Here is a 26,645-nt window from a genome sequence, read left to right as displayed (position 1 = left end):
TTGAAATAGGATTGAATCAAAGCTATTGATAGAGCATTTAAATATAGTTCATTTTTGCTTTAGTTATCTAGGCATAATGTTTTAAATCTCTTAGAAATGGCATATAATTGCTTCTCAAATGACAGTGCTATATTTGATACCTTCCAAAGTAAAGTCGTTTAGATGAATCCTTGGTTTTCTGAATGGATCATTTCCTTTTAAATAGGAGTCAGCTTTTATTATGTGTTTAGATATTTTTAGTACTGGAAAATGTGCTGTTGATTCTTAGAGTGAAATCTATTTGGGTCATCAAAGAGACCCAGGAAAGATGATGGAGGAGCTAAGGTCCAGACTTGTTAATATTGTAGATATTGGGCAATTAGTGTAAATCTTCAGAAAAAAATTTGAAATAGATGCAAGACCCACCAAGTTTTAAAATAGAAACTGGGACAGTTACCACTAAATTTTAGAAGCATTATTTTCCTTTGTAGCTAGTTCTTTGTCCTCGTTACACCCAGTTTGTAAATAATAAATATTTGAAAATGGGAAAGTTAGGAGACAAAAAAAACTGTCTTTTTTTTTTCCCTTGGGGCACTGTGTAGGAAAGTAGAAGACAGTGGAAAAAATGGTATCTGGAAGTCTTAATGATGACACAGGGAGAATTATAAGTGGAAATCTGTAGAATTGGATGGCTGAAACATAACAGAGAACACCTATTCTTGTAATAGAGGTAGCATTGTGTGTTTGTTAGAATTCAACTACCAGGACAACAGAGAGGCCTTTTCCTTTATGGAATGACAAGTCAGGCTTTTTTCCTTTATGGAATGACAAGTCAGGCTTTTTTCCTTTATGGAATGACAAGTCAGGCTTTTTGAAGGACTTCTACTTAATATAATTAATCTACACTTGAATTCTGAAATTGCTTGAGACTGAGCTGTAGATTATTGTGTACTAGTTTTGAGGACACTATAGATCACTGCTGACGTGCACTGAAACTGTATAAATATCTGTTATTTTTGGTTCATTCATAGACAGCCATCCCTCAGTATCCTCAGGGGATTGGTTCCATGACCTCTAGAGATAGCAAAATTCAAGGATGCCCAAATCCTATATAAAATGGTGGAGTATTTTTATATAACCTATTTATACCATCCTTTATCTTTTATCTTATATTATTATTATTATTTTGGGTTTTTTTTTTTTGAGACAGCATTTCTCTGTAGTTTTGGTGCCTGTCCTGGATCTTATTCTGTAGACTAGGCTGGCTTTGAACTCACAGAGATCCTCCTGGCTCTGCCTCCCAAATGCTGAGATTAAAGGGGTGCACCACCACCGCTCGGCCTCCATCCTTTATATTTTAAATTGTCACTAGAATACTTTAACCTGGTCCAATATAAGTGCTGTGTAAATAGTTGTATCATTTAAGTAATAAAGACAAGTATGTATATGTTTAGTAATGATACAGAATTTTTTTCTTAGCATTATCTATCCATCGGTGGTCAAAACTACAGATTTACTATAGGGCCAGCTATATGACTATTTAAGTGGAATGTTATGCTTTATCAAATAATTTTTTTTCTTTAGAATAGTTGATTCTGTTATTTACAGAAGTGGCTAGATTATTCATTTTTTTTTGAGGCATTTTGCATTTTTAATTACAAATTGGTATTTAGTACAGAACATTCAGAAAATAAGATTACAGTGGTCAGAGGCTAACCTAAAATTATGTATATGCTTTCCTTCTAGAAATAATGATTGCTAATATTTTACTATATAAGCTTTAGGATATTTTAATTAAAACTTAGAATATTAATTGCCAGTACTCATAGAAACCAACTGAAAACATCTTACAGAGCATGTATTATATTGTTTGCATGATTATAGAATTATATTGATTTGTTTTTATTTACTTATCCTATTATTATTATAATTAGTAGACTAACTTTCTCTAAGAAATGTTAAAGAACCAAGAAATTTGTCAGAAAGTACTCCTCCAAATATTTGGTGTAGATTTTTTTGCTAGAATGTATATTTAATCTATAAAATTGAAAACTCAGTTATTTTTACTCAAAGTAATTACTTTGAGGTCAAACAAAATAAACCTGTATATCAATAAAATTGAAGAAAACTAAATCACCTAAAAATTGGCTTCCTGAGAACACATTGGTGCTTATTTTCAATACTGCTTTAAATTGTATTCCTTTGAGGTTTACATGTAAGCTTCCTCAGATTTGAACATTACCCTCATTACTTAATTCTATATTTTTAAATTCTTTGTGATACTACCACTTTTATCCCTATTTTTACTAATTTGAGTCTTCGTTGTTTTGGTTAGCTTAAAGGTTTATTTGTCTTATTTATCTTTCAAGAAATCAAATATTTGTTGTCATTTCCCTTTTAGGAATTTTTAGTTTGGCTTGTTTTTACTTTTCTAAGGCCTTTAAATATATTATTAGGTTATTAATTTGATATCTGATTTTAATGTAGGCACTCTTAGCTATAAAATTCTATCTTGCTTTATATAAAAAATGTGTGTGTGTGTGTGTGTGTGTGTGTGTGTGGTCTCTGCCAGCCAAAAAAACAATTTTAGAATTAATAATGTTTACTATGTAAACTATAGTTTTTATACTAAGGAAATTGTCAAGGCACGATTACTGAAATATCTCTTGTTTTTTGTTTTTTTTTATTTTGTTTTGTTTGTTTTTTTGAGACAGGGTTTCTCTGTATAACAGCCCTGGTTGTCCTGGAACTAGCTCTGTAGACCAGGCTGGCCTCAAACTCATAGAGATTCCACTTGCCTCTGCCTCCTGAGTGCTGAAATATCTGTTTTAAAACTGAACATAGACACAATTTTTCTGTCAAGTTATCGTCACACACAGTATTAAAATTGTGTGAATTAGGCCACCGTGTAACTAGAAACTGTATATCACATGAGAATGAATGTTATTTATGACAACACTATATTAGAATGTACAAATTATTACTAGAAGCTTTAATATTTGGCATGCATACAGGAACCTAACATGTTCTAGCTTTTAAGTGCACATAATTTTTTTTCATTTTATTTCTCAAAAAAGCTGAAAAGAAGCCAAAGAGCAGAGGAGTGCCTAGACCTTGGAAAGATGGAGCCACAGCTTTGGAAAGTATTGAAGCAGCCCCAGGTGATTAACATTTTTTTCTGCATCAATCTACAAGATGATTCTTGTACATTGAATAATAGTATAGTGTTTTGAAAAGGAAAGGCTCTTATGTGTTTTAAGAAAACAAAAAAATGTAGACCAATGTTAAAGTGCTAGAAATTTTCACTGTGATAAGTCAGTGATGCTTGGTATTTAATGAAAGCCTACTTTTGAGAAAATTAGACTATTTATTGACTATATGAAATTCTAATGTACCTAAAACTTCCATTTAAGTGGCACTTTTGTTTAAAATATTTTTAGTTTTACATTTTAATGCTTTTCTTTGCGAATTTCATATAATTTATTTTGATCATATACTTGCCCTGCCCACAATTCCTTCAGGATCTTCCCATACCCCCTGTTCACCTGAATTCCTGTTTGTTATGCTATTAATTAATAAAAGAGGGCAAAGCACATAGAAAAGGGCGTCTGATATGTGTTTTCAGACTATTGTGGAACATGGGGCCTGCCTTGGAATGGTAGCCAGTGTCATTCCAGTGTACAAATCTGATCTTCTATTATCCAGCAGGTCTCAATTGTAAATCGATTCTTGGCTAGGGCTGGGACTTTGTTCCTACTTCCCCTCCTCCATTCTAGGATTTTGTCAGGCTTGAGCTTGTTCAAGTATTATACATTCTTTTGCAGTCTTTTTGAGTTTCTTTCTGCATCTGCCCTGTTAGATATTGAAAACCCTGTCTCCTTAAGACTTCTACCATCTCTGGTTCTTCGAGTCTTTTTGTCCTCATTTCCACATAGATCCCTGAGCCTCGACAGCAGGGGTTTGGTATGGACGTCCTGTGTAAGGTTGGGTATTTCAAAGTCTCTCACTTTCTTCAGGTGGTCTACTTTTAGGTCTCTATATTAATTACTTCATGAAGCTTTTCTGGCAGGGTTTGAGTGATGCACAGATCAATGAGTATGTCATTAAGAGTCATTTTAGTGTATTTAGCAGAATAATAATGGTTGATTTCCCCCCTAGGCCCCAAGACCTATCTTGTCACAGGTTATTGGCCTCATTGGCAGTGTTATAGATTCCATTTCATAGGATGAACCTTAAGTCCAGTGAAAAACTGGTTCATTCTATAACATTCTTATCACTACTGTGCCAGTGAGCATATCTTGAGGCCAGGTGGTTATTGTGGTTATTGAGATCAGAGGGTTCATAGCTATATGAGGTTGATTATTTCTTTTTTCTGCTGGTAGTGTCTATAATACATTTTAGTAATGTGAACCCTAGCCAGTAAGGGTGAAGCTTCCAGTTCAGTACCAGCTGTGTTTCTCTATGTACCACGACATAAATATGTGGTGTGTTCAGCAAATTAAAACTACTCTGAAATTCTTGTCAAGTTGTAGAGGGTTACCAACAGCATAGGCAATGGCCTGTAGTGTTAGGGATTGGGTCTATGAGAAACCTTTGGCCAGTACCTCAAACAGAAGTTCCAGGTATTAGGGCTTTTATTGGTAGCATATGCTGTCATTTTGGGTTGTTGTCCCTCCATTTCATATTATCATTTCACTTAAACTCTTTTTAAATGTGTACATGCATTTTTCAGGAAGCTTCTATTGTACTGGTTTTCCCTTTGGATGGTTTGAAAGGCTTTTCATGTTAGTTATCACTTTCTACATTCTCTCTTCTGACCTCTCCCATCCTCCACCCCTTAAATCCATATATTTATTTTACATTGGTCATATTCCTAACCATTCCTACAGGATTTATAAATGTGTCTGTGAATTGTGCACTCTCATCATTACCCACATATGTGCTATGTAACTGGTGATTCCCACTGAAGGACATGAGTTGTGACACTCGCAGTCCCCAACTGGCCTGACATGCTCATCTCTAGACCTGTAGCTCCTCCCACTTTCCTGGGACCAGTGATCCACTGATTTCAAATATTGATTTATTCAGTTTTTCTTTGCCTGTATCTTTGTCTTTGCAAAACCTCTGTTTCTTTGCTATATTTTGTATCATAGTTGTTGAGTTCTCATCTCTCCCTGAACTGCCTGGCTGAATTTATTTACCTGTTCCTTTAAATCCACTTTGAGGTCAGTTGTGGTGGTATTGTGTTCCCCAAAATATTGTGTACCCTAATAAACTTATCTGGGGTCAGAGACAGAACAGCCACAATATTAAACATAGAGGATAGGCAGTGGTAGCACACGCCTTTAATCTTAGCATTCCAGAGGCAGAAATCCATCTGTTCAAGGATACAGCCAAGCATGGTGACTCACGCCTTTAATCCCAAAAAGTGAGCCTTTAATCCCAGGGAGTGATGGTAGAAAGGAAAGGTATATAAGGCATGAAGACCAGACACTAGAAGCATTTGGCTGGTTAAGCATTTGGCTGGTTAAGCTTCAGGCTTTTGAGCATCAGTTCAGCTGAGAGCCATTGGGATGAGGACACAGAAGCTTCCAGTCTGAGGAAACAAGACCAGCTGAGAAGTTGGCCAGGTGAGGTTAGCTGTGGCTTGTTCTGTCTCTGATCTTCCAGCTTCACCCTAAAAACTGGCCTCAGGTTTGATCTTATTAATAAGAACTTTTAAGATTCCTGCTACAGTCAATCATCTGTAAAAGTAGACTTTTGAATTCTTTGTCCAAAATGTTTACCATTTCAGCACTTGGATTTGGTTATGTAAGAGTTGGGAATGTAATATATATTTATTTCTCTCCATGTGTGCATGTGTTTTTGCACATGCATGCAGGTACAGAGACAGAAGAAGGCATTGGATACTCTCAGCAGCTGTAGTAGTTACAGGCAATTGTGAGCCACTTGATTTGGGTGTTGGAAAGTGAACTCAGGTTCTATGGAAGGGCAGCAAAAAATACTTTGAATTGCTGACCCATTTTTTTTCAGGCCCAAAGAGAGTTTTAAGATGGTATAATGGAATATGTAAATTCATTTCAAAAGATGGCCTTTAAGCTTCATGTAAAGTGGAGGTTTGAAACATTTGTTGAATGGAGCAGAGAGATAGAGGTGGGAATTTAAACAGAAGAAAACATTGTAACAGGAGAATATACTTAGAAATCAATTGCAATAGTGATTCCTTCATAGAGGTTAGAGTGGACATTACAGTGAGTCATATCCAGCTCGTGTATCTGTGTGATGAGATTATTTTTATGTTCTTTGATTAGTTATTTTTTTCTTTAAAGCACACAAAAATGTGATAGACACAGAGACCATATGTATCCTTCAGAATGTTTACAGTCTAGCTCCTTACAAAACAAAACTGCTAACCTCTATTCTGCTTCTGACTAGAGAAAGTAGATGAGACTGTGACTCAGAGGCAGGAGCTGACACATTACTCAGGAAGGGATACTTAATTTAGAAGTGTTGGTGGTATTGAACAGTTGTGAAAGTTGAATCAGATATGGAGCAAAACCAGAAGAAACACAATGGATTGAATGAAAATACAAGGAACTATGAATAAACTTTGTAATGACAATGTAACACTTGATCAGTTGGTCTGAAATGAAAGAGCAAATAAGGGAATTGAAGGGTATTCAAGGGGACACTGTTGTCTTGGAGATAAAAGAGTTCCAGAAATTGACAGGAGTAACCATTTCTAGGAACTTAGGTGGAATCTTTGTTGAAAATGTCAGTATTGCCAGGTGGTGCTGGCACACCCCTTTAATCTCAGCACTTGGGAGGCAGAGTTTGAGGCTAGCCTGTTCTACAGAGCGAGTTCCAGGATAGGCTCCAAAGCTACACAGAGAAACCCTGTCTTGAAAAACCAAAAAAAAAAAAAAAAAAAGAAAGAAAGAAAGAAAATGTCAATGTGATGCTCTGATGCCAGTCAAATCCTGAAAATGATGACAGAGAGACAATGTAAAAAAAAAAAAAAGTAATATGAGTAACATTACTAGAGCTCTTTAAAAAATAGTGGACACATTCAACCAAGAGTGTGAGGTAGTAGTTAAAATAAGAAGAATCTGGCTTGTATGCGTGAATTAGTTGTAAATGGAGAGTGAAATTATGTTGATAGTTAAATGATTTTATATTTGCCTTGGTAGCTAAGGATAGACTACTTCTATTAAGTGACTTGTAGAACTAAAGTAAGAAAGCTACAGAAAGATGGGGTATTTGCTATGACAAGTCTTGTTTATGCAAACTGTACGGTCTTTGGGTAAGGAAGAAACAAGTAGTAGACTGTTTATACAAAGGCCGCAGAATGAGCTTTAAACACAAGGATATGTATGTGTGGGTGTATATGTTTCATATATCTCCTAGAAAGAGTTTTATTTAGAATTAATAATATTTGTTATGCTAAATACTCCCCCTAAAATAACCAAATTGTGAAGGTATTAATACTGTAATCTCTCTTTTTTTAAAAAAAAAAATTGTAAATATAGACACAAGTAACCTGGGAAGTAATTTTCACAAAATAATAAAAGTACCTGAATTTGGCTACCAGCCAACTAGCCTTTTCATGACAACACTATAGAAGCATCTATATTTTATAATAGGAAGCTTTATTATTTGGCATATAAACAGGAACACAATGGAGTATACTGATTGTATCAACCACAACTAAGTCTTCTTTAGAGACCCACAGAGGTTTCCTAGTGAGAACTTATTCAGGGTCTGAGAATCTGAGCTTGCTTTACCCAGCAGGCTGCATAAGGGGATGATTTGACCATGGGCATCATTACCAGGTGTTTGGAAGAGTCTGCACTTGACTATGCGGTATGCTTTGATCTAGCAAGGGGGAGGTCTTTTGCCCTACCCTTTGGCATTGTTATAAAAAGCCCCTTTGAAGCGGCAGAAGGGACCATTGAGTTTTGATCCAGGCTCTCCCGAAACTATCCTGTGTTCCTGTCTTTCTCCTCTTCGGTATCTTTCTGTTTAATGTTTTCTTATCCCTCTCTCCTCCTCATAGAAACCCTCTGAAAGATGGGAGCTGGCCTCCCACAGTCTTCTTAGTTGTAAATGTATATCATTTTTATTTTTCATTTCATATCCCCCAAAGCTGCAAAAACAAACAAACAACAACAAAAAACCCCAAGGGCAGTATATTGACCAGCCCTTTGGAGGTTGAAGACAGACCTGTGAAAGATGAGCAAGCAGCCCCAGGTCATTGCTCTGTTTTTTATATTGATTTGCAAGATAATTTCTGTCAATTGAATAGTGCTTTCAGAAGGAGAGGATCTTTTCTGTTTTAGGAAAACAGATATAGAAAGTAGCCCAGTGATAAAATGTTCACTTTGCTAGTCCAACATTTTTGTTTTAATAAAAGCTTCCTTTTTGAGAGAAATAGACTATTGCCTCCTTTTTTGCAGAATTAGACTATTTCCTGATTATATGAAAATTTAAAGTATATAAATCTTCACTTAAGTGACATCTTTGTTTAAAATTATTTTTTCTATGTTAATGCTTTTATTCTTTGAGAATTTCATACAATTTATTTTTATCACATTTCTTGTACTCCTCCAACTCCTCCCAAATTGTCTGTCACTTCTCCATTCTGTAGACTTCATATTTTATTCTCTTTTTATTTTTTATTAAGAGATTTTCTATTTTGCATATCAACCACAGATTCCCCTGTCCACCTTCCTCCCACCCCCAGCCTCCCCCCCATTCCCACCGCCTCTAAGGCAAGGTCTCCCATGGGGAGTCAGCAGTACATTCAGTTGAGGCAGGTCTCTCTTAAACAAATGTGGAATAACACATACAAAATTGGAATCTGATTTGTGTCAGCTGAGTACTTTTAAACATATGGCCTGCCTTGGTGTGTGTTGATATAATCATACTGCCATGGGTTTTCATATGACTTTTTTGAAAGAATTTTCTTTTTAAACCTGGGGTGTATAGCAGTTATTAAAAATAAAATAATAAGAGTCTGGTGAATAAAGTTGAATTAATTGTGAATGAAGGGTAAAGTTATGGCAGCAATTAAATTAAATAATCTTTAAAAATCTGATATTTGTCCTGGTAGCTGAATATAGACTACATCCTATTCTATGGACAGAAGAAGTGGCATAAAAAGGGTCTTGAAAGATGGGGCATTTGTTTTCACATATCCTGTTTATTCATAGTATAGGTATGGCCTTTGACCCAGAAGAAGCATATTTTGTGTGTATGTTTCAGATTTTTCCCTACAAAGAAGTTTAGAAATATTACTTTTTAATAAGTAAAATTCATTTTTTCTAGTAACCAAATTTTGAAGGAATTGTGTAATTTTTCTCTTGTTAAACTATTAACACAGACACAAATGACCTGGCAGGTATTCCTCACAGATAATATTAAAGTCTTATCAGATTGGTCTATTAGGCAACTGGAAGCCACATATCACACGAGCCTGATGGTAGCCTTTTATTGACAATACTATTGGAGATTCTATGTTTTATTATAGGAGGGTTTATTATTTGGCATATGTAATGGAACATAATGTGTTCTTGCTTTTAATGTACATCATTTTTATTTTTATTTCATACCTCCAAGAAGCTGCAGAAAAACCCAAGGGCAGTATATTCACCAACCCTTTTGAGGATGAAGACAGACCTGTGAAAGATGAGCAAGCAGCCCCAGGTGATTGCTTTAATTTTCCATATTGATTTGCAAGATAATTCCTGCACAGTGAATAATGATGTAATGTTTCAGAAGGAAAGACTCTTTTCTGTTTTAAGAAAACCTATAGAGAGTAGCCCAATGCTGGGCCGTGGTGGCACACGCCTTTAATGCCAGTACTTGGGAGGCAGAGACAGACGGATCTCTGTGAGTTCAAGGACAGCCTGGACTACAGAGGGAGTTCCAGGAAAGGCACAAAACTACACAGATAAACCCTGTCTTGAAAAACCAAAAAAAAAAAAAAAAGAAAAGAAAAGAAAGAAAGTAGCCCAATGATAAATTACTAGAAATTTTTAGTAGTATTCTAGTCCAAAGTTTCTGGTTGTTATAAATTAGTGTATTTTTTAATACTTTCTGATTTTATGAAATTCTCCTGTATGTAAATCTTCATTTATATAGCATCTTTGATTTAAATTATTTTTGTTTAGTGCTTTTATTAATATTTTCATGCATTTTTACTTTGTTCCTGTTGTTTCTCCTCTCCCATCTCTTCCCAATTGTCCTCCATGTCTCCATCCTCTGGGCTTCATGTTCTTACTTTCTCTTAAACATGTAAAACACATAAAAAAAATGGGAGTCTGAGTCGTGTTATCCAACTATTCCTGAACACTTGGCCTGCCTTTGTGTGTGGTTGATATAATCAGTGTTATTCAGCTGAAGAAAATGGATTTTCCTTTTCTAACAGCTATTAATTCTTGGATAGGGCTGGAATTTGTATGCCTGCTTTCCCTTTTCCATGCTGGGATTTTGTCAGGCTTGAGATTGTATAAGACATGTGTATTCAGTTGCAGTCTTTGGGCTTTCCTTTTCTTACTTCTGTAAATCTTACTCTTACTCTGTGGCTTGCTGTGTAACTGATTGGCTGGCCCCTAGAGTTCTCCTCTTTCTCTAGCTACTTCTCTCCTTCTACTCTCAGATTTCTCCTTGTATATATTCTCTCTGCCTGCCAGCCCCACCTATCCTGTCTCCTGCCTCCTATTGGGCATTCAGATCTTTATTAGACCATCAGGTGTTTTAGACAGGAATAGTAACACAGCTTCACAGAGTTAAACAAATGAAGCATAAACAAAAGTAGCACACTTTAAAATAATATTCTACAACAGATCCTGTTGTCTTGAAGACAGAAGAGATCCAGAAATTGCCAAGAATAACCATTTCAGGGTATTAGCTGGACTATTTATTGATGATGTCACAGTAATGAGGCATAAGTGGTATGGCGCTGGTCAACATCCTGAAACTGATGACAGGGAGATTATGAAAAGAAAAAGTAATATGAGTAACATTACTAGAGTTCTTTAAATTGGGAGTTTTAAACCTGGAATGTAAATAAGGTAGTTGTTAAGAATAAAACAAGAAGAGTCTGGTGTATATAGGTGAAATTAGTTGTAAATGAAGTATAGATTTTTGGCGGCAGTTGATCCTATATAAGTAGAATAAAAATGCTGTAAAAAGATGGAATAGTTTTTCATCACTGGTCCTATTTATAAATAGCTTTGAGCACAGAAGAAGTAAAACTGTAGATTGTTTTAAGTTATAAAATAAACCCCTTAAAATGAGAGTAGTTAATCTTCGAACACATATATTAGAGTATGCGCATGTATATATTTGTGTGTGTTTCTTACCTCTCTTAATTTAGAATTGGTACATTTTGCTATGTAAAGTCCTTTTTATCTGATAACCAAATTGTAAAGGTGTTGATACTTAAATATCTCTTTTTGTAAAAATGTGAACATTGACATAAAGAACATGGCAGATATTCTTAACACAAAGGATTGAAATTGTCTAAATTGGGTTACCAGATAACTGAAAGCTGTGTATCATATGAGCATAATGGTAACTTTTTCATGACAACATTATAAGAGAGTCTATATTTTATTATAGGAAGTCTTATTTGACTTTCATACCAGAGCATAATGTGTTTTAGCTTTAAATGTACACTTTTTTTCATTTTATATCTCAACAAAGCTGGGGAAAAAACTAAGGGCAGAGGATTCGCCAAACCTGGGCAAGATGAAGCCAGACCTGGAAAAGATAACCAAGCAGCTCCAGGTAATTGCTGTTTTTCTATTTTGATTTGAAAATTAATTCCTCTACATTGAATAATCTGTAGTGTTTCAGAAGGAAAGACTCTTTTTTATCTAATAGAAACAAATACAGAAAATAGCCTAATGATTAACTGCTAGAAATTTTCACTGTGCTACCCCAACATTGCTGTTTGTTCTAATAAAAGCCTCCTCTTTGAAGAATTAGACCATTGCCTTCATTTTAGAGAATAAAAATATTTCTTGATGATATAAAAATGTATTGTATATAAAACTTTGATTTTTGTGGCATTTTTGGTTAAAATTGTTTTTCTGTGTTTATTGCTTTATTCTTTGAGATTTTTGTAGAATTTAATTTGACCATATTCTTTCCCCTTCCCTAGCTCATGTCAGATCATTTTCCACCATCCTATTCTTTAAACTTCATGTTATTTCTCTCTTAAAAAATGAAAATCACATAAAAAAACATTGGGAGTCTGACTTGTGTTAGTCAACTATTCCTGAACATGTAGCCTGCCTTACAGTGTGGTTGCTATACCTATCTAGTGTTACTCCAATGAAGAAAACTGATTTTCTCTTTCCTAGCAGCTATCAGTTATGAATCAGTTTGCTAGGACTTGGACTTTGTGCTCACTTCCCCTCATCCATGCTAAGAATTTGTCAGGTTTGAGCTTATACTCATCTTGTACATTCTGTTACAGTCTTGCTGATTTCATGTGTTTGTTTACTCTGTCATTTCTGAAAAATACTGTCTGGTGGTGGAAGTCCTTTTCCACCTCTGGCTAGAATCTTTCTGCCTCTTCTTCCACATAGATCCCTGAGCCTTGAGGGGAGCAGTGTGATACAAATATCCCATTTAGGGTACAACACTCCAAAGTTTCTCACTCTCTGCAGATTGTTCAGTTGTTGATCCTTGTGTTAATTAACATACACTGCAAGAAACTTCTCTGAAGAGGATTAAGCATTATGGTGACCAATGTGTATAATAATATGCCTTTAGGGTGTGGCTTTATTACTGTATCCATTTAGTAGAGTCATACTAGTGGGACTTTCACTAAGTCGTGTGACCTTATCCATATTAACAGTGTCCAATATGGGTTCCATCTCATGGAGTGGGCCCTAATTCCAATTAAAAAGGGTTGGTTTTCCCTATAACAGTTTTATCATTATAGCACTAGTGTATGATGCCAGTAGGTTGATATAGTAGGTCACAGGATTAATAAATGAGTCAGACTGATGATTACTTTTCTTCTCTAGTGTGTACAGCAGTGTTTAGCACTGTGAATCATAGTCATTAGTGCTGAAGCTTCCATTTGAATAGCAGCTAGGTTTCTCCGTGCACTATGACAGAAGTATGTGCTTTGTTCAGTAAATTAAAACTATCTTGTGATTCTTGCCATCAAATTGATGAGGGTAATTAATAGCTTTGGCAGTGGCCTATAGTATTGGGTGTGGGTTCTCTAGGACATCTTTGTATAACGCAATCTTTGTCTAAAGTGTGGTAACCCATTTCTTGTATTACAGGGGAGTTTTGGTAATATTTGTTGTCTAGTTGGGGTTATTTCCCTCCATTAAATGATCATTTCACTTATGGGTGGAAATATGTATATGTTTCAGGAAACTTATAGTAAGTTTCCATATTGGTTCTTTGAAAGTCTTTCCTGTTAGATATTCTTCCCCAACTTCCTAACTCCGATCTTTACTCTTTTCTCCCACAACCTTTAATCTGTGTAGTTTTTTAGTTTGGCCTACATGATTGATCTTTTTTTGGTGTGTGTGTGTGTGTGTGTGTGTGTGTGTGACAATTCTAGTTTACTAACAGGGTATAGCTATACAGAAACTATTGAGGTGGACATTAAATCTCCAAAGTAACTTCCCAAAGTCATATTTTAAAATTTAATTCTGGAGACTTTGACACTGGGAGATGTGCCTTTAGGAAGTTATCAGGCCATGATGGTAGATCCTTCCTTATTGTGATAGTGTTGTTATTTTTTAATTGTTTTTTATTCATTTTACATACCAACCACAGATCCCCCTCTCATCCCTCCTCCCGCTCCCTCACCTTGACTTTTCCCCCAACCCACTCCCTCATTTCCTCCAATAGGGTAAGTTCTCCCATGGGGGCACAGATAAGCCTGGTACATTCAGTTGAGGCAGGGCCAAGACCCTCCCCCTGCATCAATGGTGAGCAAGACGTCCGATTATAGGTAATGGGATCCAGAAAGCCAGCTCACACACCAGGAATAGATCCCGACCACACTGCCAGGGACCCCTCAAACCGACCCAGCTACACAATTGTCTCCCACATACAGAAGAAGGTCTAGTTTGGTACCATGCAGGTTCCATAGCTGTTGGTCTAAAGTTTGTGAGTTCATTTGAGCTTGGTTCAGTTGTCTCTGTAGATTTCCCCATCATTATCTTGACCCCATTGCTCATTAATCCCTGTTCCCTCTCTTTGAGCGGACTCTGGAACTTGGCCTGGTGCTTGGCTATGGATTTCTGCATCTGCTTCCATCAATTACTGGGTGAAGGCTCTATGATGACAGTTAGGGTATTCACCAATCTGATGACCAGGGCAGGCCAGTTCAGGTACCCTCTCCACTATTGCTAGTAGTCTAATCTGAGGTTGCCCTTGTGGATTCCTGGGAATTTCCCTAGCACCAGGTTTCTCCCTTATCCCATAATGTCTCCCTCTATCAAGATATTTCTTTCATTGTTCTCTCATGTGCCTATGGTCATTCAGTTTGTTGCATATTACCTACATTAGTTATAGGTATACTATGCAAGTGGTGATTCCTCCTGAAGGAGATGAGATATGCCACTCATAGTCCCTGTCTGGCCTTCTACACTTACCACCTTCAGTCCTATATCTTCTCCTTCTCACTGCCTGGGGCCAGTGGTGTATTGAGTTTTAAATTTTGATTTAACGAGTTTTCTTTGCCTAGATAATTGTTCAAAATCACTATGCAAGATACTAAATTTCTCATCACTGAACTGACTGCTTGAATTTATTATCTTTTCATTTGAATCCAATTTGGGATAATTAGTCATCCTTAAAACTAGACTTTTAAATTATTTATCCCAAATTTTTACCATTTAAGTGTCTTTGGATTTCCTTGTGGATGAGTTAGGAACTTAAAAAGATTTTTTTAATCGTCTGTATGTGTGTCTGCATATATGTTTTTACACTTACATGCAGGCATCTTCAGAGGACAAAACAGGATATTGGATCCTCTGGAACTGTAGTTACTCTGAAATGTAGTCGTGAACCATTTGATACAAGTGTTGGAAATAAACTCTGGTCCTTTGTAAAGGCAGCATCTTGTGCTCTTAACTGCTGAGCCATCCCTTCATGTCCCCAGGAATGTTTTAAAATAGTGTGATGGAATAGTTAAGATCATTCACAAAAACAGACATTAGTTTTCCTATAAAGTGGAGGGTTGAGTCATTTGCTGAATGGAGCAGAGAATGATAGAGGTAGTAACTTAAGCAGAAGAAAACACTAAAGAATGACAATATACTATAAAATCAATTACAAGGGTGACTCCTCCTTGGAGATTAGTATGGAATTTTCCAAGAGTCTTATCTAGCCCATATGGTTGTGACATGTGATTGGTTTTTATATTCATTGGTTTTATTTATTTATTTATTTATTTATTTATTTATTTTTGTTTTTTTTGTTTTTCGAGACAGGGTTTCTCTGCGTAGCTTTGCGCCTTTCCTGGAGCTCACTTGGTAGCCCAGGCTGGCCTCGAACTCACAGAGATCCGCCTGGCTCTGCCTCCCAAGTGCTGGGATTAAAGGCGTGCGCCACCACCGCCGGCTCATTGGTTTTATTTTTAACAGAAAGCACACAAATAGGTTTGTATGACAGAGACTGTATATGGCCTTCAGAATGTTTACTATTTACAAATGTCTAGCTCTTCACAAAACAAGATTGCTAACCTCTAGTCTGTTGATTCTGCTATTGGAAGTTGATGACAGATAACTTGGAGGTGAGAACTGACTCACTACTCAGGAGTGTTGAAGAAAGGGATACTTCATTTAGAAATATTGGTGGAGATAGATGAGTGCAAGTTGCATCAGAAATAGAGCAAATCCAGCAGGAGCCTAATGACTTGGATGAAAATAGTGGGTACTGTGGCTAAACCTTGCATTGAGAGTATCAAACATGATCTTTTGGTCTGAAACTAAAGATAGGGGAGTTGAAGGTAGACAAAGGGACACGGTGGTTTTGGGGGATAGAAGAGATCCACAAATTGCCAAGAATAACCATGTTAGGGTCACTAGAATCTTTAGTGATAAAGTCTGTTGTGATAAAGTCAGGTATCAGTGGTCTGATCCTGATGAAAATCCTGATAATGACAAGGAGTGTGAGTAATATTACTAGAGTTCTTTATTTAAAATAGTTTTCAACATGAAATGTAAGGCAGTTTGTAAAAATAAATGAGTCAAGTATATTTAAGTGAATTAGTTGTAAATGGGGAGTAAAGTATGGCCACAGTTAAATGATCTTATATTTTCCCTGATAGCTGAGGATAGATTACTTTCTTCTTAGTAATTAACAAAAATGTCGTTAAAAGGCTGTGTAAAAATGGCTATTTGCTATCACAAGTCCTGTTTATTCACATTACATGGTCTTTGGGTAAGGAAGAAGTGAAACAGTAGACTGCACCTCTGATGAACATGATTGTAGCCTTTTCATGTTATATGAAGCTTTATTATTTGGCATGCATACAGGAACATAATGAGTTCTATTTGTAAATGTACATCTATTTTGTTTTTCATTTCATACCTCAACAAAGCTGGAAAAAAACCCAAGGGCAGAGGATTTACCAAACCTTGGGAAGAAGAAACCAGACCAGGGAAAGATGTCCAAACAGCGTCAGGTGATTGCTTTGGTTTTTCTATATAGATTTGCATGATAATTCCTCTATATTGAATAATGGAGTAGAGTTTCAGAAGGAAAGACACCTTTCTATTTTAAGAAAACAAATGCAGAAAGTAGCTCAGTGATTGACTGCTAGTAATTTTCATTGTGCTAGTCCAATATTTTTGGTTGTTCTAAGAAAAGCCTCCTTTTGGAGAATTAGACTATTTCTTGATTATATGAAAATCTACTGTATGAGAAACTTCAATTTTGTTGCACTTTTGGTTGAAATGTTTTTATTTTTCTTCATTTAATTATTTTATTTAATCATTGAAAATTTCATGTGGTTTATTTTGTTCATATTCTTTCCCCTCTCCCATGTCCTCCAAAATTGTTTTTCATGTCCCTGTCCTCCAATTTGATGGCCTTTCTATTTCTTAAGAAATGAAACACAGCCGGGCAGCGGTGGCACAAGCCTTTAATCCCAGCATTTGGGAGGCAGAGGCAGGCAGATCTCTGTGAGTTCAAGGCCATCCTGGTCTACAGAGCAAGTTCCAGGATGGACTCCAAAGCTACACAGAAAAACCCTGTCTTGAAACCCCCCAGCAAAAAATGAAACACATAAAAAAAATGGGAGAGTGATTTGTGTTATCTAGCTACTTCTGAATATGTGGCCTGCTTTAGAGTGTGGTTTATATAATCAATGTTTACTCCCTTGAAGAGAACTGATTTTCCCTTTCCCTGAAACTATCAATTCTTGGATAATGCTATGTTTTATATCCACGATTTTGTGAGTCTTGAGCTTGTACAAGACATGTACAATTCTGTTATGGTCTTTTTGATTTTCTTTGTGCATCTGCTCTTTTGTGTTTGGAAAACACTGTATCATCAAAGTCCTTTTATACTTCTGGCTCAAATATTTCTGCCTACTTCCACATCAATAACTGAGCCTTGAGTGGGTAGGGATGTGATACAGACATCCCATTCAGAGTTGAGTTCCAAAGTGTCTCATTCTCTGAGTTGTCAGGTTAAAGGTCTCTTTGCTAATCATCCACTGCAAGAAGCCTTTATGAAAAGGATTTAGTGATTGTACTAATCAATGAGTATATCAGTAAGTTATTAGGAGTCATTTTGTTACATTATCTCTTTATCACAGGACCTATCTAGTCACAGGTTCTTTGTATCTTTAACAGTGTCAGATATTAGTTCTATCTTATGGAGTGGACCTTAAATCCATTTAAAACTTGGTTGGAAACACCCATAACATTGTGTTCGTATTATACTAATGGGCATGTCTTGTGGTCATGTGGTTATTATAATTCAGTGTTGGTAGACAGGTAAGATTGAAGATTACTTTTCTCCTCTGTTAATATGTATAACACCTTTTAACACTATGATTCATAGTCAGTGGGGTGAAACTTGCAGTTGAGTACCAGCTAGATTATTCCATGGCCTTGACAAAAGTTTGTGGTATGCTCAGAAATTAAAACTACTTTGGTTTTTCCATCAAGTTTTAGAATGTAACCAGTAGCATTGGCAATGACCTATGGCAGTGGTTCTCAATCTTCCTAATACTGTGATTCTTTAATACAATTCCTCATGTTATGGTATTTCCCATCCATAAGATTATCTCATCGCTGCTCTATAACTGTTACTTTGCTACTGTTAGGAATTGCAACGTAAGTATCTGATATGCAATCCCTTTGGGGATCATGACTCACAGGTTAAGAACCACTGGCCTATAGTATTGGGGTAAAGCCATTTGACCAACACTTATAACAACCCATAGCTGGCACAGGTTTTTTGTTTTTTGTTTTTCTTTTTTTTTTTGTAACATGTCTTGTCTGATTATGATAGTGTCCTTCTAGTACATGGCCACTTCATTAAACTGTTTTTATATGTGTATATGCTTAATATTCAGGACCTTTCTACCATAGAAGGGTCCCATAAGGCCTTTTTTGAAAGGCCTTTCACTTTATATATCCCTCCCTAAATTTCTTCCTCTATTCTTTGCTCCTATCCTCCATTCCCTTCAATCTACGTATTTTGTTTGTTTGTTTGTTTGTTTGTTTGGTCTACAGGATAAATCATTAAGGGTATACCTATGGCAATTTGGTTTGTAGTTGGGTGTAGCTAGAGTTTTCCTGCCTTGCCCACAGTCAGGACAAATCTCTGTCACCAGTCCCACAGCTGCTCAGACCCAACTCAGGAAACAAAGACTTATATTGCATACAAACTGTATGGCCGTGGCAGGCTTCTTGCTAATTATTCTTATAGCTTAAATTAATCCATTTCCATAAATCTATACCTTGCCATGTGGCTCGTGGCTTACCTCTTGGCTTACATGCTGCTTGTCATGGCGGTGGCTGGCAGTGTCTCCTTCCGCCTTCCTGTTCTTTCTTTTCTCCTCTCTGTTAGTCCCACCTATACTTCCTCCCTAGCCACTGGCCAATCAGTGTTTTATTTATTGACCAATCAGAGTAATTTGACATACAGACCATCCCACAGCAGTTGGGTTTCTTCATTATTCATAGAATAATTATTCATTATTCATGTGATACACGACTGAGGATTCCCATTGAAGAAGATGAGGTGTGACACTGAAGTTCCTGCCAGATCTTCCACACTCAGGATCTTCAAGCCTATATCTCCCGCTTCCTTTCCTAGGGCCTATGGTTCACAAAATTTTAAAATTTGATTTACTAGTTTTTCCTTGCTTAGTTCTTCTTTTCATAATCTCTACCTCTGTACTGAATTTTGTATGCAAGTTGCTGGATTTCTCATCTTAGCCCTGAATTCCCTGTATTTGCTTGTTCAGTTGAGAATAATTTGAAGTCATTAATCATTTTTTTAAAAACTAGACTTTTGAATTCATTGTCTACAATTTTTACCATTTCAGCACTATATTTAGACATGGAAGAGTTAGGAAATTGAAAGATTTGATTGAGCTGTATGTATTTTTTCACATGCATTCCAGTGTCGTAAGAGGACAGAATAGAGCATTGTTTCTCTGGAAGTAAAATTACAGGCAGTTGTGAGCCACTTGATGTAGATATTGGAAATGAACTGTGGTCCTGTGGAAGGGTAGCTACAAGCACTCTTCATAGCTGTCCACCTCTTCAGCACCAAGAAATGTTTTAAGATGGTGTAATGGTATAGTTAGGGTCATTCACCAAGACAGATTTTACTCTTCATATAAAGTAGAAGATTGAATGCTTTGCTAAATGGAACAGAGAGAGATAGAGGTAGGAACTTAAGCAGAAGAAAACATTGTAGCCTGGAAATATACTTAAAAATCAAGTAAAACAGTGGATCCTCCATAGAGATTAGCTTGGACTTTACATAGAACAATATACAGTCTATGTAGCATATGTGATGAGATTTGTTTTTATGTTCCTTGGTTAGTTTTTTCTTAAACAATCAGACAAAGAAGAAAGAGACCATGTGTGACCACCAGAATGTTTACTGTCTAGCTGTTTACAGAACCAGATTGCTTATCTTTTTACTGTTGCTTCTTATTGAAGGAAGTAAATGAGTATGTGACTTAGTCAGGAGCTGACTCACTGCTTAGAGTTAATAATCATTTAGAAGTATTGGTGGAGGTGGACAGTTGAGTGCAAGTTGCTTCAGTAGAGAAAACCAGAAGGAATCTAAGGGACTATGGATAAACTTTGCAATGAGAGTGTAAAACATGATCATATGAAACTAAAGATACTGAATAAAGGAGTTGAAGTTAGACTGTAGCTAAAGTTTTCTCCAGTCCTGCTCAGCCCCATGGACCTCGCAGCCGCTTTATAAAATAATCACTCAGAAGCTTATTTAATTAAAACTGCTCGCCATTAGCTCAGGCGACTACTAGCTTTACTTTACTCAGCTGTAGCTTGAGTTTTCCTGCCTTTCCCACAGTCAGGACATATCTCTGCACCCAGTACACTAGACCAAAATAAACAGAGACTTATTTTGTTTCAAACTGTATGGTGCAGGTTCTTGCTAACTGTTCTTTTATCTTAAATTAACATTTCTTTTATCTAAGTATCATTTCTACAATCTATACTCGCACGTGCTGGTGGCTTATCGCATCTTCAATACTTCTGGTCATGGCGCGCTGCAGCTCTTGGTCATTGCGGCGACTGCAGCGTCTCCTTCTGCTTTCTGTCCTTTTTATTTCTCTTCTGCTAGTCCGCCTATTTTCTGCTAGCCGATCAGGTTTTATTTATTAACCAATCAGAACTTGACATACAGACCATCCCAGCACAGCATGCAGACCATCTCAACACCTGCACTCAGCCCATGTCTAATCGTCCTCTAACGACCTGCTGGGTAATGCCACAAAGAACCCAAGAAGGGCTCGCACAGGACATACAAATCATCCCACAGCACTCAGCCCATTTCTGTTAATCTATATGTCACCACGTGTTATGTGGCTTTACCTGTGTGCCATTACATGCTGCTCCCTGGACAGCGGGCTGGCATCTCCTGACTCAGCCTTCCTCTTGCCAGAATTTTCTTTGTCTGCTTATCCCGCCTATACTTTCTGCCTGGCTACTGCCCAATCAGCGTTTCATTAAACCAGTGTACAAAAGCATTATCCCACAGCAGTAGATAAAGAGACACTGTAGTCTTGGAGATAGAAGAGATTCAGAAATTGCCTAGAATAACCATTTCTGGGCCTTAGCTGTAATCTTCAGTGATGATGTCAATGTGATGAGGCATAGGTGGTCTGGTCTTGATCAACATCTGAAACTGATGACAGGAAGAGAATGTAAGAAAAAGTAATGTAAGTAATATTACTAGAGGTTTTTTTTTTTTATTTTGTTTGTGTTTTTTAAACTGTATGTTTTTTAAACTAGAGTGTAAGGTAGTTGCGAAGAATGAAGTGAGTCTGGTGCATATAGGTGTATTAGTTGTAAATGATGGATAAATTTATGATGCCAATTAAGTGATCTTATATTTGCCTTGGCAACAGAGGATAGACTCTGTCCTTTTTTGGTGAGTAGTAGAAGTGGAATAAAAAGGCTGAAGAAAGATGGGATGTTTGCTATCCCAGGTCATGTTTATGCATTCCTCTATGGTCTTTGGGTAATGAAAAAATAAGGCAGTAGACTGTTTCAACTTAAAAAAATAAACCCTCAAAATGGTGTGTGTGTGTATGTGTGTGTGTTTCATATCTACCTACAAAGCGTTTTAATTTATAATTAGTAATATTTGCTAGGTAAAATTCATTTTTCCTAATAACCTAAATTTGAAGGCATTAATACTGATATTTCTTCTTTAACTACAAACACTTACAAAAATAACCAGGTGGTTATCTTCACAGAAAATATTAAAATCATCTAAACTGAGCTACCAGGCAACAAAGCAGTGTATCATGTGAGCATGATGGTAGCCTTTTCATGACAACACTGTAGGAAGAGAGTATATTTAATGATAAGAAGCTTTATTGTTTGTCATATATACAGGAACATAATGAGTTCTGTCTGTAAATTTACATCATTTTTATTTTTTATTTCATACTTCAACAAAGCTGGGAAAAAACCCAAGGGCAGAGGATTCACCAAAGCCTGGGAAGATGAAGCCAGACCAGGGAAAGATGTCCAAACAGCCCCAGGTAACTGCTTTGTTTTTCTATATTCATCTATTGATTTGCAAGATAATTCCTCTACATGAATAATGGTGTAGTGCTAGAAGAAAAGACTCTTTTCTGTGTTAAGAAATCAAATGCAGAAAGTAGCTGCATGATAAACTGCTGGAAGTTTTCACCATGCCTAGTTCAAAGTTGCTGGTTGTTCTCATAGAAGCCTTTTTTTTTGGTGGTAGTGGGGGGTTAGACTATTTCTTAATTATATGAAATGCTAATGTATTTTAAACTTTGCTTATGTTGCATCTTTGCTTAAAAGTATTTTTCTTTGTTTAATGATTTTATTCATTTTTTTTAATTTCATGCAATTTACTTTGGTCATACTCTTTTTCCCTCCCCAATCTCCTTTCAAATTGTGTTCCACATCCCTACCTGTCCAACTTCATTTTCTTTACGTTGTGATAAAAATTGAAACACACACACACACACACACACACACACACACACACACACACATACACACACACACAGCTACATGAATCTTAAAGAGTCTTATTAAATACAAACAAACCTGGAGCCAGGTATTGGGGTGAACACTGGAAGATCAGAGAAGCAGAACAAGCCACAGCTTCCTCACCTTGCCAATTCCTCAGCTGATCCTCTTTCCTCAGACTGGAAGCTTCTGAGTCTTTATCCAAATGGATCTCAGCTGAACTGCTGCTCTCAAGACTAAAAGCTTAACCAGGCTGTAGTTCCTCATCCTCATGCCTTAAATACCTTTCTGCTTTCTGCCATCACTCCATGGGATTAAAGGTGTGAGTCCCCATGCCTGGAAGTTTCTAGCGTGGCCTTGCACTCACAGAGATCCAGGTAGATCTCTGCCCTGGAATGCTAGGATTAAAGGTGTGTGCTACCACTGCCTAACCTCTATGTTTAATATTGTGCCTGTTCTGTTCTCTGACCCCAGATAAGTTTATTAGGGTGCACAATATTTTGGGGGAACACAATATCACCAAACTGAGCTGAGTCTGGTTTGTGTTAACTGACTACTGAGCATGTGGCCTGCTTTGGTATGTGCTTGATATACTCAGTATTATTCCATGGAAGAAAACTGATTTTCTCTTTTCTAGCAGTAATGAATTCTTGGCTAGGGCTGGGAATTGTGATCAGCTTCCCTCTTCCATACTGCAATTTGTGAGACCTGAACTTATACAAGACATGTGCATTCTGTTGCAGTCTTTCTGAGTCCTTATATTCATCTGTTGTTTCTGAAAAATGTTATCTGGGAGAAGTGCTTTTCTACTTCTGCCTAGAATCTTTCTGTCTGCTTTTCCACATAGTTATCTGAGCTTTGAGGGAAAGGGTGTGGTACAGGCATCCTATTTAAGGTTGGGCACTGCAAAATCTCTCACACTCTGAACATTGTCCGGTTTTAGGTCTCTTTGCTAATTAATATCCACTTAAAGAAGCTTCTCTGATGATGTTTGAGTGATAAATTAATGAGTATAGCAATATATTGTTAGGAGTTGTTTTATTGCTGTGTCCATTCTAAACTTGTTAATAGGATTTTGCCTTTGAAATGTGACATCTTGTCACAGGTTCTTGGTCTCACTAACAGTGTCAGGTATGAGTTATAGCTCATGGAGTAGACCTTAAATTCAATCAAAAAGTACTTTGTTAGTCCTATAACGTTTGCGCTGTTATTGTGCCAGTAGCTGGTTATTTTAGCTCACAGGGATAACAGACCTGTCTCTTGTTGATTACTTTTCTTCTGTGGTAATGTTTATAACACTGTTTAGCAATATGAACCACAGTGAGTAGGACAGCGGCTTCTATTTGAGCATAGCTACATTTCTCCTTGGGGCATGACATATATTTGTGGAATGTTCAGCAGATTAAAACTAACAAGATTCTTGGTGTCATAGTATAGAATGTAACCAATAAGTCTTAAACCTGCAATGGAAGGTAGTTGTTTAAAATGAAATAAGATTAAGCTGGTTGTAAATAGATGAACTAGTTAAAAATGAGTGGGAAAGTTATAGTGGAAGTAAAATAATGTTACATTCACCCTGGAAACAGAGTATAGGCTGCCCTTTTTTTGGTGAAAAGTAAAAGTAGGATGTCAGAGCTGCACAAAATTTTGATACTTGTTGTCACAAGTTTATTGTATGCATATTATATCATCTTTGAGTATGGAAAAAGCAAAGCAATAGACTGACTTCTCTTTAAATTTGTAAAGTAAAACACTCCAAGTAAATGTAGTTGATCTTGAATATGTTTATAGTTTCGTCTCTCTCACTCAAAGGGTTGTTTAGTTACAATTAGTAGATTTTACTATGTAAACTTCATTATTAATAAGTAAGTTTTTAAGGTGTTGATACTGAACTATCTCATTGGTTTATTTGGTTTTTATTTATTTATTTATTTATTGCTGGGAACATAATCAAAATTAGCCTGGCAATCAATCTTCATCAGAATATTAAAATTGACTAAAATTGGTTACCAGGTAACTGGAAGCTGCATATCACATGGGCATGTTATGAAGCTGTGTATCACCTGAGTTTTTTCAAGATTAGTCTATACATTAGGATTAGAACCTTCATAATTGGCATACATACTCAATACAATGTGTTCTGGCTTTAAATGTACATAACTTTTGTTTTTCATTTCATAACACAACAAAGTTGAGACAAAACCCAAGAGGAAGAGGGTCACCAAACCTTGGAAAGAACAGGCCACACCTTTTGAAGATGAAGCAGCAGCCCCAGGTGATTGTGTTGCTTTACCTATCTATATTGACTTACAAGGTGATTCCTGTGTCTTAAATAATGGTGTAGTGTTTTCAGAAGGAAATACTTTTCATTTTAAGAAAAAAACATTTAAAAGTAACAGTGATAAATTGATAGAAATTTTCACTGTGATTATTCAAATTAGATAGTTATTCTAATAAATTCATTCTTTTGAGAATTAGATGGTTTTCTGATTATAAACTCTTTTCAGTCTTAAAAGAGAAACTTCTTGGTTGTGATTATAATTTAATTTTAACCTTTCTCCTTTGCCTTTTCCTCTCTCCAAACTTTACCATATACCTCTCCTGCTCCTCAAATTCATGGCCTCTTTTCTCACTAATTCTTACTGCATGCATATGTGCATGTGTATATACATATATAATGTATTCCTAGATATATCCTGTCCAGTCTGTATAATGCTACTTCTATGTATGTTTCCAGGGCTGGCTTTTTGGCACCAGACAACTGATTGTTGTACTTTTCCTTGAGGAAGACCACTTCTCTGGTTTCCATCTTTCCTTGGTTGCCTATATTTCACTGTTTAGGGTTGATGTATTGTGGACTTTTCTCTTTTCACTTTGGCATATGAATAGCGAACTCAACAATTACATGTGGGTGTAAAGGCAAATGCTTATAGATTTTTGTTGGAAATTAAGCTGGTTTAGCAAATTAGTGGTTGTAGATTTTCCTCCAATAACCATCGCTTCACACTAGCACTGAGGTTTTAGCTGGGTTTCAAATACAAGGCATAGTCTCTGTCTTTTTGAGTAGGTCTTAAATCCAAGTAAAGTGTTGTTGCTTACTGCCAAGGTATGTGTGTCACTAATGCATCCTTAGGGTTGTCATGCCACATTGGGAATTGCGTGATCAAGGTGGTGGCCTTTTCATGACTATACTAGTAGAAGCTTTATTTTTTGGCATACATGCTGAGGATGTCTTTCTGTATAAATAAAACACTGATTGGCCAGCAGCCAGGCAGGAAGTATAGTAAAGGCAGGACAAATGGAACATAATGCCTTCTCACTTTAAATGTACATTTTTTTTATTTTCATTTTGTACATACAGCAGTAACACTGAGAAAAATTATCTATATTGATTTACACTATGACTCCTGTATATTCAATAATGCTATAATGTTTTTAGTATAGGGTTGTGGCCTGGTAGACTTTTCTCTGTCTAGTTTTCAGATGTATAGGTGTCATTCCTGTTTGGCTTCTGTTTGGACAATCATGTTGGTGAGACTTTATGGGTGTTGTTTCTGATATTACTAGTAGACACAGTCTTATAGCAAACTCTCTTACACTCTGGCTCACAGAATCTTTCCATTGTGTCATAGGCAGTGTTCCCTCAGCCTTACTTTAGGTGCAGGACTGTTCTGTTGATTTATTAATTTGGATTAGACTCCACCAATGTGCATTTTGATTCGTTGTGGTTTTTGTAGCCGTTTCTGTCTCTTGCAAAGAGAAGTTCTCCTGATGAAGAGAGAAGACAATATTTATCTGTGGTTATAAGGACAAATATTTATAGATTCTTGTTAGTGATTATGCTGGTTTACTGAAATAGTAGTTATAGATTCACTCCTAGCAATCATGACTTTACTCACACTGATTTTTTTAGCTAGGTTTTCAGTATCAGGCATGTTC

At 36.4% G+C, this 26,645-nt stretch overlaps 1 protein-coding gene across 11 annotated transcripts in view; it reads left to right on the top strand.

The window, feature by feature from the left end:
- Nucleotides 1-26,645, top strand: part of Scml2 (Scm polycomb group protein like 2) — a 124,185-nt gene that overhangs the window by 53,696 nt on the left and 43,844 nt on the right. For all 11 annotated transcript variants that reach the window (XM_037198894.1, XM_037198898.1, XM_037198897.1 and 8 more), the window contains exons 8-13: nt 3,057-3,140; nt 9,598-9,684; nt 11,689-11,772; nt 16,571-16,654; nt 22,160-22,243; nt 24,898-24,981. In XM_037198894.1, coding sequence (XP_037054789.1) covers nt 3,057-3,140; nt 9,598-9,684; nt 11,689-11,772; nt 16,571-16,654; nt 22,160-22,243; nt 24,898-24,981 — 507 coding nt within the window. The remainder of the gene's footprint in view (nt 1-3,056; nt 3,141-9,597; nt 9,685-11,688; nt 11,773-16,570; nt 16,655-22,159; nt 22,244-24,897; nt 24,982-26,645) is intronic.

Source organism: Peromyscus leucopus, chromosome X, assembly GCF_004664715.2.
Source record: "Peromyscus leucopus breed LL Stock chromosome X, UCI_PerLeu_2.1, whole genome shotgun sequence".
Taxonomy (NCBI): Eukaryota; Metazoa; Chordata; class Mammalia; order Rodentia; family Cricetidae; genus Peromyscus; species Peromyscus leucopus.
This window is presented reverse-complemented; position numbering and strand designations above follow the sequence as displayed.